This window comes from Barbatula barbatula (assembly GCF_947034865.1).
Source record: "Barbatula barbatula genome assembly, chromosome: 25".
Classification (NCBI taxonomy): domain Eukaryota; kingdom Metazoa; phylum Chordata; class Actinopteri; order Cypriniformes; family Nemacheilidae; genus Barbatula; species Barbatula barbatula.
The window spans coordinates 8,821,060-8,833,029 of record NC_136788.1 but is presented as its reverse complement, the minus strand read 5'-3'; the positions used below and the strand labels follow the sequence as shown (position 1 = coordinate 8,833,029).

At 39.4% G+C, this 11,970-nt stretch overlaps 1 protein-coding gene across 1 annotated transcript in view; it reads right to left on the bottom strand.

Annotated features, from left to right (window-relative positions):
- Window positions 1-4,769: 4,769 nt before the first annotated feature.
- Window positions 4,770-11,970, bottom strand: part of otud7a (OTU deubiquitinase 7A) — a 58,439-nt gene continuing 51,238 nt past the window's right edge. The window contains exons 11-13 of the mRNA XM_079449724.1: window positions 8,312-8,426; window positions 7,528-7,612; window positions 4,770-7,445 (exon numbers count right to left, since the gene is read on the bottom strand). Coding sequence (XP_079305850.1) covers window positions 5,934-7,445; window positions 7,528-7,612; window positions 8,312-8,426 — 1,712 coding nt within the window. The 3' untranslated portion in view covers window positions 4,770-5,933. The remainder of the gene's footprint in view (window positions 7,446-7,527; window positions 7,613-8,311; window positions 8,427-11,970) is intronic.

Genomic DNA, 11,970 nt, shown 5'->3' with positions numbered 1-11,970 from the left:
TACACGCACAATTGAGCACAATCATGTCCAATGAGGAAAAATGAACAGGGTAAAACTGATTAATAATAACATGCAGAGGAAAGCCAAGTTCTCTGTTTGGTGATCCCTTTGTGTTATGTGCCTTATTAGTATTTCAAAGTATTCTAAAGTTTTTATATTAAGTAACTAAACTTTTGTAATCTAACGAAATACGTTGCAGATGACTTTTTAAAGCATGTAACCTTCCCAGCCCTGCGTACGCACTGGCAGTCATGTCACAAGACCTCTGACATTCAGGACAGCATCATGTCCCAGGTGAGCACACTGAACATTGTTCCATCTTTATTTAGACTAGATCCCAACCATCTCACATATTGTGCACTGGATGAACTTTTTTAATTCAATACGGAGGATGTGTTAGGAAGAGAGTTACACACAAATGCAAACTAAAATTTTGTGGGTGTTATTTATTAACAAAAACCTCATAAAAACCTCCCACGCATCATGCAATTGACAAAAGGGTAAGAGACAAATTTTGCAATTTAAACTATTTGATAAAAAATACATAAGAAGCAAGTCAAAAAATTTAACAAGAAAAAGATCTACCCCCATGACAAGAAAAAAAGCTTGAATTAAGTCGAAACTTAAATTAAGTTTATTTTTTTACCCCATGACAAAATCAATGTAGTTTTTAGAATACAACTGTGTAAAAAAATTAATGTTTTTCCTATAATGAAAGTGAATGGTGACCTGGGGCCGGTTGCATAAACTACTTTATTACTAGTCTTACAAGTTAGTCATCTAATGTTTTTCTTCAAGACTGGTCATAACTTCCTAAAGTCAGTTACATAAAGAGGTAGATTGGTCTAATTGAAATCTGAAAAGTAAGACTGATAAATAATTGCTAGTCAGTGAGATTTATTGTGAAGACGCATTCTTAACTTAGGGGATAAGTTTATGCAACTTAAGGTGAAACTCTTAAAATAACAAAACTACCAAACTACCATATTCTTAGCCTTCATTTGCCCCGCTAACATAATTGAAAGTACCAACATTTATTTTATTGCACTGTTAAAAATGATACAGATATTTACTTTAAAAAATGAAGGTACGAGTATTACACAAAATATTTTTACGTAAGCATATTTTTAACGCAATGTTACATTAATAAATCAAGTTAAATTACCTTAATTATTTAAGCACATTTAACATGATAAACTTCAAAAATTCAAGAAGTATTTGAAAAATTTGAGTTAACTTCTTGATCTTTTTGAACTTTTATTATTGTTTACAACATATATAATGTACAAGTAAGCTGAGAGTTGTCTAAGTACTGGTATTAGCAGCATTACTGTTCACTGAGTGAAAAATCACAAATCATGAGCTCTACAAAGCACTTCTGAACGATGGTAACCAATGAAACTCTCTTAATCTTCAAGACAACTGAACAATAAACACTCTTTTTATTGTAAAGCACATAAAATAGCACTTATGACAAAAATGACTCGCATGCAAAGCATGCTGGGAAATCTAAATTCCCTGCTCAGTTAGGGAACTTAACTTAAAGAATTATAAAGTAAACTTCTTTATACGAGTTTAAGTGGGTCGAACATGATAAAATTAAGTTGAATTCACTCATTAATTTGTGCATTTAAAATTCCGAAATAACTCTATAATCTTACCCCGAATTTTGGTTTAAAAAATGAGAACACAATTGTATTAAGTACAGTTTACTCAATTCATTTCATGAAATCTACAAAGACACGAAATATAGTTTTTACAGTGTGAATATTGTCTCACCACAATTTCCATATCTGGTTTATTTAAAGTTATTTAATTTATTTACGTTTAATTTTTTCCTTATTAAAATATGGCACAACATACATGTATCACCAATGATGCTAAAAGTCACTGGTTCTTGTGTTGTGTCATTTGAATAGCATAAATGAGATATGAGAGAGCATGATTCATATGGACTACTGTTGTGTCACTTCTATGTGTTTGTCAAACACCCTTTTGTAGCCTATGGAAGACAGAAAACATTTTATGACATCATTTTTGGCCCAACTCTCACTTAAACATCATTCTATAACCAGGAATGCTTTTAAGTAGACGCTTTTAAGAATGCTTTTTTAAAGTGTCTTTTATACCAGGCCGGTGCAATACTTCTGTGTACTGTATGCTAAGAATGTCTGTCTCAAGCTGTAATGCAGCACGACAGGGAGCTCATTGTGAGTTTGGGGCCCTTGACAGATGTTAAGACAGGTGACCTGCGGGGCAGCTGTTCGGTGCTGCGTTTCATACAAATGCATCTTTTAGACGTGTTTCACAACCTACCCCAAGTAGCCTACTGAATCAGCGCAGGACGTGCAATTTTATACAGGATTCTATTCCGGTTTCACAGGATCAATCATACGAGAAGGCAAGACGGTCTCATGTGGGTGTTGTATGCTGCAGACTGAAACAGCAGCCTAGGGCACTGCTCAAATTACAGGACACTGAGGAAAAACACACTCGCAGGCACGCAAGCTTACTGGCACACGCAAGTCGTAGATGCACACGTGCATGCACCTTGCTTCCATAGTGCAAAAATGGGTATCACTCTATATTTGGGTCCCTTTTATTCATGTAAAATTGTCAATATCAATTTTTCTGTGTGTTAAAACATTCAGACTGGAAAAGGCACCCATTTTATAGAATAATTCAAGCAGTTGAAAGAACCACACGGACACCGTTGTAAACAATAAACTAATCGTATTTTTCTCTTTTCTCTGGCTATTTACAATTGGTAACTAATGTGCAAAGTAATCATTTAAAGTCGTGTAAAACTCTTAAATGAATACAAAATCATATTTTACAATTCTAAGACGGTGAGAGTCCATGAGCTTGTCCAATATGAAGGAGGGAGAGGAAAAGGAGGAGCATGGGACGAGAAAGACGTACATAATAGAGGAGTACAAACATGAGAGGAAAACAAAGAAAGCAGTGGACATCCTTGGCCAGGAAAGACACGAACACAGAGACAGAGCGTGGGATACCTGGACATCAACACACAACTAATACAGCAAGCGTTGCTCTCATGGCAATCCTATTCATGTAGAAATACAACTGGGGCCTTTCCTTAGCAGAGAGACACAAAGTGGCTAATGTGCTAGTTGTTCGCAGAAAGTCTCGAGTTGTTTCGAGTAGATCAGTTACCAGCATCATGCTAAATTACTAGCACGCGAGGACTAGCATCGTGATCGGTGGGATGTTTGGTGGAGAGGTAGCGCGACAGTAGCTTGCAGTTGATGGCAATGCCGTGATAAATAGATGGGTTTCCATTACAGATTTGCACAAAACAAATGCAATATTTTCAAAATGTAGCTAAATTATGCTATTTGACAGAAATGTAACTTTTTGTTCTCGCAATAAGTAACTTCTTTGGCCTTCATGGTGGGTTGCGAACCAACTTCAGAGGTGCGTACCATCACATACTGTCAGGAAGTGTGAAGAGAAATCTAGCCCAACCAAACCGCGCAATCTCAAAGGGATAGTTCACCCAAAAATTACATTTCTGTCATCATTCACTTAGCATCTTGTCGTTTCAAATGTGTATAACTTTCTTTCTTTTGCTGAACACGAAAGAAGACATTTTGAAGAATGCTGGTATACGAACCACGGCGGTACCCATTGACTTGAATTGGTTTTGTGTCCGTACAATAGAAGTGAATGGGTGCAGGTGCTGTTTGGTTAACAACTTTCTTCAAAACATATTATTTTGTGTTCTGCGAAAGAAAAAAATTCATAAAGGTTTGAAATGACAAGAGGGTGAGCAAATTATTCTCGTACACCATGTGACCTGTAAATGCGATGAAAAAACCATTTTTTGCGAAATATGGCAGTGTTTGCTAAATTGACGTGTTTCCATCGGCCGTTTATTCAATTTGTGCAATTTGAAAGGTACTGAAAATGCAGCTAGGCGAGTCAAAAATATAATTGTAGGTAGATTTGATTCTTGAAACATTCAATTTAAGAGATTTCATTTTGTTTGGTGGTTAGCACAAGTGCAATTTTAACACTGTGTCCTAACAAGCGCGTCGTTTTCGTCTAGATCTAGATGTGACTGCATCAAGCAACATACAAGAATAATTTTTATTGGGTTTCCGATAAAATTGTGTGAAAATTCCTCCCCATGTAAATGTGTAATTTGTTGCCTCATGCATAAATTTAATTTTCAGTGTTGTCACATAGCACCTTAATAGGACAGTGTTACACCACTGTTAGCAATGCTATCTATACTTAAAAGTAGCCTACCCTCCAATATCTCATGTCTTTGTCTTTAAATAGTGATCACCGTTACTGCATGTTTACTTCTTTCCGAGGAAAAATGAAATGGGGTTGATGAACATTTTTTGGCATGTGAGAGACTAGCATGGCAGTGTTAGCATGAATGCTAATGTTGATGAACAATTGGCACTTATAGCCAAGCTGTGCCATTGAAGGTAATAAACGCATACAAAGTTTACAACTCTCCACCTTTTGTCCACTGCTGACGCATAAAAGGGTTTGCATTTCATACTTATATCCGCAGGGAACATGTCTCAAAGACGTTTCATAATATTTATGATTTACTAGCATGACTGGGTTATATATTGCAAATACAGGTAGCAGTGAATGGAAGTCAAACGCTTACTGTATTACATATCAAGTAGGACACAATAGTGAGGATTCAGTTGATATCATGATGGAATGCAAACCCTCTCATGAAATTGTTTGTGTGTACAGATAGCTATGAAAAAATAAGAGACCACAGATAATGCCTTTAATCTGCATTTCTACATGTATGGGGGGCCAATTTATTCCAGTGTAAGGTAAATTTAAACAAAAAAAGAAAACCTCCGAAGAGACAGAGTCACCCAACAGAAATGTGAAAGACTGTGAGAACACACAAAGGCTGTGATAAAAAATCTGGGTTATTTCATCAAATATAATTTTTTAATAACTATTCTTAAATAGATGTAAAACAAGAGTATTTTATTGTTTAAAATTAATATAAGCTTCTCTCTGCAGTATTTGATGTCTTCTGCATATTTTGTGTTCTTTATTTTTATTTGGAATTTGGAAACTGAATCTTACAGAATAACACAAAAATTATAATGTTAACTAAAACTATAAATAACAAATTCAGGAAAACTGACAAACATTTTGGAATGGTCTCTTATTTTTTTCAGAGCTGTACATACGGTTTACACCACAATATCAATCTGCAAGGACATTTTGATATGTCACATATTGAATATTTCCACAGTAACAATTCTTTTACAACAATCTCATTTAATCCCACCCACTTCCTTTAAAATTACATGGGAAAATATGGCTGACGTTATGAATGCATAGATAAAAGGGGGAGGGATAGCGGTTGTAACCAAACTTATTGCTTTCAAAGAAAATCCAGTACTGAACAGTGCATCTCCCTCCCTTAAGTATTTGCAATGCACAGCTAAATCTATGGTATTCAATATTGGGCTTCCAAAGAGCTATGCTGTGAAATATTGCATTATAATGACCTCTAAACAGAGTTGCCCAGTTGATGATTGGGTAGCTCTTTTAGAAACTGACATGACATTTCTCTTTCAGCAGGTACAAGGAGTTTTACAACACAGACTGAGCGAAATGCACAGACGAGAGCTTTTACTCTAGAACAAGTAAAAGATTGAATTCAATCGGACATAAGACAAACAATAAGACAATCTCTGGCCAAAGCTGTAAACTGATTCTGGTTGCCCTTCCGGTCATTTTAAAGCAGTGTTCGTTTGCTATTGAGAATAAAGTAACAACAATACAAGGAGGCTGATCTTAAATATAGTAGGAAAATGTTATGCCAGTTCTTTGTATCGCTTGCAAAGTGCAAAAAGGTGGTGACGTCGCGGTTGTTTTCATACACACAGGTGGTAGCCCGAACACGTGACACGCTATCCAGGCCGATGTACCTTCAACTCCCGTTCCTTACGTTTCAGCTCTTCTCTATAACAGTAGGAGCAGAAATTCTCAGTCTCAGGCCGGCCATAGAAGGTACAGTTGTCCCTCCTGCAGCGTTTCTGCTGGAAGCAGTACATCGGACAAACAGCGCTCTGTCCTTTGGTTCTGTCCTGCCCGAGCCAACCATGAGGCACCGGGTCCTCATCCGCAAATTCCAGACAGTCCCGGATGTCACCGGTGTTGAAGCCATTGGTGTATGTGTGTGACTTGTGTTCCCCGGGCATGTTGTATGGGAAGGTGTCTACGGTATTGACGGTACGAATCACAGACATGCGGGCTGGACTGTAGCTCTGAGAGGACAGTGAACGGTTTTGTTGAGGGTAGGTGGCACACGTTTTGAGCATTCCCACCAACGGCTTGTAGGACTCATCCTGATAGCTGGATGACTGCAGATTGACATCTCTAAGATGGATGACACTGTGCCGCTGGATAGGTGGCGTATGGCTATAGTGGGCTGAAACAGGGACCGGTCCAGATCTCTTAGCACCATTACTAGGAGAGGAGAAAGGGATGGGAGACATGGAGGATCCTGGAATGGACACTGTGATGGGTATTGGGATTGGAGAAGCGGAAAGCTTTGGGCTTCCTCTTTCTTGGACCTTCATGGCCTGTATGGGATTATGGCTAGGGTGCAGAACCGGTGAGTTACTCTCAGGGGGAGAGCTATCCGAACATTCTCTTTGAAAAGCGCTCTCCTGCTCCGGCTTCCTCAGTGCGATGCCATTAGTCAGTGATTTTTTCTCGCCCTCTGCTTTTCTTTTCTGTTCCTGTTCGGCACTGAAACGTTCCTGGGCGCTGCTCAGATAAAAGCTAATCATCTCTTCGTGGAACTGGTGCCGATGGCTGGTGAGCAGTAAGCCAGCGAATATAAACTTGCGCTCACCTTGCATGGCTGCCCGAAGAATGTTCAGGCTTAGTTTGACGTCTGTGCTGTACTTCCAGTTGTCCAGTGTCCGGTCACCCGAGTTTTTGCCCAATCCTGTTTGTCTCTCGACAGGTGAGCTACCAGATGCACGGTCGGTAGGAGAAGGACTGGTCGTCTTCTCTGAAGAGGACGTACTGGCAGATTGACCTGACTCCTCCTTGCTGCCTTTTCGTATTTTCGAGTCTTTTTTCTTAGGTTTCTGCTCGCCGTTCTCCACAGTTCGTCCGTTTGCCGAGTTGGACTTGCTGATCTTGCCATGGACGAGTCCTCCCAAGCCACCCATGTTCTTTTTAAGTTTAATACCCAACGTCTTGCTAAAGCTGCCCAACTTGTTTGCAACCGAATCTGCACGAGTTTTGTCTTTGTCTTTCCGCTGCTTGTCCTTCTCTTTATTTGATTTGCCGCTATTGATATTGGAATTACTGCAAACAGATTCCCGGTCCGAATCCATAGATTCTGCCAAAGATTGTACGTCCTCGCCAGCAGAGGCAGTGGGCGACTCAGGTTGAGCCAAGGGAGCCTGTAAGACACATCATCAGTGTTCATAAGTGAATTTCATGTTAAACAAACTGCTTGTTATATATGAGCGGAAGACCACTCACCCTTGTTTCAGATGGAATTCGAATCCACGTTACATTCATATAGTTGTGCAGAAGGTTTAGTTTAGCTTCTAGTGACAAAATAAGACTGGAGAGAAAAGAGGACATTGTTTGACATTTCACGTTTCTATCTAGTGTCAATATGGAATATTGTAAAATACCCTGCTGCTGAAAGAAAAACAGCAGATTGATACCTTTTGTCCTGTCCTACTTGTCAGTGAAAATCACTCAAATTCCAAGTATGACAAGTGCACAGATCCAGTCACCAAAGGATGACAGTAATTAGTTTATATTCATCAGTCTATTATGAAACCAAAAGAACGAATGCCAACTCATTACAGCTATTTCAGCACAGATGTTTATTTTGGAACTCTGTTCTTCCTTCTGTAATCATGTCTTGGGCGGGTGCTGTAGCATAGCATTTATATGCTTTAGTTGACAGACCTAATTTAAAACCCGATTTAAAAACATTCTGAACAAGTCCACTTGACCATAAGCATTACTGCAATACTGCTAAAAAGTGCTTCCATGACATTATATTAGTCTGCACAAGCTTTAATGAACACTGTCTGTCAAAGAAATTCGACCTCTATGAGGATAATGTGGCCTGGTGATAGATTTAGTCTTAAATCCTTCATATGATAGAGATAACATATAGATGAGGCCTTGTTTGGCCTTCTTTTTCAACTACTCCTTATTTTAGGTAATTTCCGTTTGCTATATTTGTGTACTAGTGGAATGTAGGATGGGGATGAGAGAGAGAGAGAGAGAAAGAAGGCGTTCTTACTTCGCCAGCTTGGCGTTGTCGTTGTCATCCCTCCCCCATTCCCAGTCCCTCCCTGGGTCCACAGCGAAGTGCAGAGCTAGCAGCTTGTGCTCGGAGTCAGTCAGTGGGATAACGGCTAGAAACGAGGGACAAAAAGATGATGTGTTTAGAGGTGGCATGCGATTTATACATGTTTCAAAACAGATGTTGTACGTATATTGCATGGCAGTTTTTGTACTGACTTATTGACTTTTTTTGTCTTTTGGTTTGTGTACATTATGTTTAGAATTATATTAATACAAAAATCTAATAGCCTTTACCACCATTTGAACAACATTTTGGGATGGAAATCTTACGCCCAATTTTGAGGGGTTAAAATTTTTAACAAAATTTCAGGGTTGAATTTCAGAAATTTCTAGGTTGAATTTCTAGGTTGAATTTCAGAAATTTCTAGGTTGAATTTCTAGGTTGAATTTCAGAAATTTTGGGGTTGAAATTATAAACAAAATTTTGCGGTTCAATTTTAGAAAATAACTTTGTCTATATTCACTTCATTCACTTTGTGAATCCGGAGATCTAATTTCTGCAGAGCTTATATAAGAAACAAAAGTCATATTGTCCAACATTCTATCAACCATTTGACAGGAAAAACATTTCGACATTAATCAAGGGGTACACTAGCTAAAGAGGAACAGGCCCTTTTGACAAGGCCTGGGCGTGGCAAGCAAACAATTCACTACCGTCCCCTCGTATTCCCTTTTCCTTTCACTCCTTTCATTAAATACAACTCACTGTTCCTTTCAAAGCACAGTCTGAAAGCAAAATGACAGTGAAAGCGAGTGTGGGTTGATATAAAAGAGTGATTCAGTTCTTGTGACTGTTGAAAACTACAGCATGAGGACGTTCCAGACCCTTCTGTCACAACTCTACACATGCACTGATGGAACAAACTGTCTCCACTCCCTGCCCGTTTGCCAGGTGACTGCTGGGTACAACTCACGGTTGTACCAGCGATGAACATACTGCTCTCTGATGACTCATTTAAATGACACAATGGGTGTAATCTCCAAATGCAGAGTGGGTGTCAGTGAGAGACATCAAGTCACAGTAGTGAATATGTGTGTGTTGCGTATGTGTGTGAAAGTTTTGTATCATTCAGACATCTTCCACAGAAAAGACAAGTGCACTCTCGAACACACTTCCTCCCTGTCGAATTTTCAATGAGCGCACGACTTTGCCTCCCACCCACGAATTTAATACACAACCCTGGCAAACAAAAAGCGCCAGAAATGCCCAGCTGGTCTAATAAACATTCTCACAGTCCAAAATCACAGTCCCGCTTAGAGTTCTACCCACTTTTTACACACTTCAGTGGGACATTTTGTTATGAAAAGCACAACAATGAGTGATTCAGTTCACAAAAGGTACAGAAAGGTTTTGAGTACCACTTGACTACGAGAGGAATTCTACAGGGAACGTTGGGGTACCACTTTGCCAAGCAGGGAAGGATCCCAGATCAGCACCCTTTATCGACATTTAAAATAGTTTAATATTGAAAGAGAAAAAATTCACAAAGAAAAAGATGTCATGTCGTTCAAAACCTGTATATGATCATTTCTGCAGTGTACCAGGAAATGTCTCAGTGGTATGTATGGAAGTCAATGGGGGCAAATATTGTTGTCTACCAAAATTCTTCACAATATCTTCTTTTGTGTTCTGCTGAAGAAAGACAATTTTTACAGGTTTGAAAGGAAATGAGGTGGATTAAATAATAAAAACAAATGTATGGACTGAGGTTAGTGGCTTGCATCTTCTAAACCTACTTCCATTTTTAAGGGTAGTTCATGGTTAGGATAAGAAATAAGGTTGGGACTACATTTCCTAGTTTGGGTTAGACCAAGAAAAGTTGTTTACGGAGTAAAAATCGAACTCTAAAAACTATTTAACCCAACCATCCGTTTTTTCTGTCTGGGCAATCCACACACAACCGCTGTCGCACTCGCAACCTCCTTTCGCTATTTTGTGGGTCAAATTCTTGCGGGGTCACACCGGGACAAGAAAGAAACTATCCAAGATCCAAACAAAGACGAAAGTAGGTGGAATATTCAATTGGGGGCAGACACTGTAAATACCACTCACTCCCTCACAAACGTACTCGCAGACGCATTCATTCAGCCAACCAACAAACAGGCAATTGTGTTCCCACCCCTCTCCCAACATCGCACACACGTACAGTTCTCAGCACAGTGAGGTCAGACGGTGAACGCTAGAGCTATGTGGGGTTGTGTCCCGACTCCTACATTGCAGCTGTCTTCCACTCATTGGCCCGGCGAACACACTCCTGAGGACTCATACGCACTCCAGGCTCCTGTTGTTACCATCTGGGCGGTTTCCAGGTCCAAACACCACCACTGCCAGTTCAACCCCGAGGGACTTGAGTATAATGTATTTAGTATCCTGTCTGGCAGGAGTAGAAATCTGTCCTCGACTGACCCAACTCAGCAGCATAAACACAGAACCATTACGTCAAGCTCCCCCGCTCTCAAGGAAAGAGGGCCGATTCAGCTGATTCCTGAAGCGTTTGTTGGAATTTGGGGGGTGAGAGAGAGGCATTAAATAGAGGTGGGAGCCATCGACCTGTTGTTATAACTGAACCACTTTGTCTGGTTCAACAAAAAACATCAAATCTTGACCTTAGGAAGTGATAATGGCCAAGCAGGGAGCACCTAGTTGGCCATTACACTGGTCAAGAGATGTCAACATCGAAGTTGTTGCGGCAAAAGTAGCCTTTCAAGTTTTTTCTACACCATTGGACACCATTGAGATCAATAGATTCATTTCATTTTTCAAGTGACTGTAAGATAATTTGTAGGCGCCATAATCTTGACAAACAAAAAATCTGTTGCAGAGCTTCACGATTACAAACAGTTGTTGACCAACAGCATTGCATAAATCTGGCATGATACATTGAAAATGCATAACAATCAAAGTTTATTCCATTGAAACAAAAGTTTGACGTTTGCCGAATGTGTCCGGCTGCACGACGTGGCACCGACTATGGAACGTTAGATGTAAGTAAATGGGAATATCGGTCATGCAAAGCAAGCGCGATATAATCCTTTTGAATGAGAATGATTTTCCTGGGATTATTGTGTTTTTCTTGATTCTTCCCCCTCTTGTGGAAGATATCAATCATTGCAGTCGCCCCCACCAGGGAAAACACTCAGTCGGTTTCAGTCACGCAAAGCACGCTCGTGCTTAATGAGGTGAGAATTCAGGAGTTTGCCATTTTCGTTCCCAGCTGTGTATTTTACAGCCACCATAAACAATAATCATGTGGCTAAACAAAGCTTTATGCTGGAAACAAAAAACTCTGATCTCCAACACATTTTACAGGGCAATATAAACCCGTTCAAACATATAAACACACATACTGTATATTCATTGATGTAGTTTTTATAACATTATATTCACTCACACATTATTTTAATCTAAGAAAAAAACACCAGGACTTCATTAAAGGCACAGTTCATACAAAAATGAAAGAGAAAAATATTTGGAAGAATGCTTGTAACCAAACAATTCTCGGCCACCATTGACTACCATAGTAGGAAAAATGAAAATGGCAGTCAAAAGTGCCCCAGAGCTGCTTGCTTTCTCACATTCTATAAAATATATTT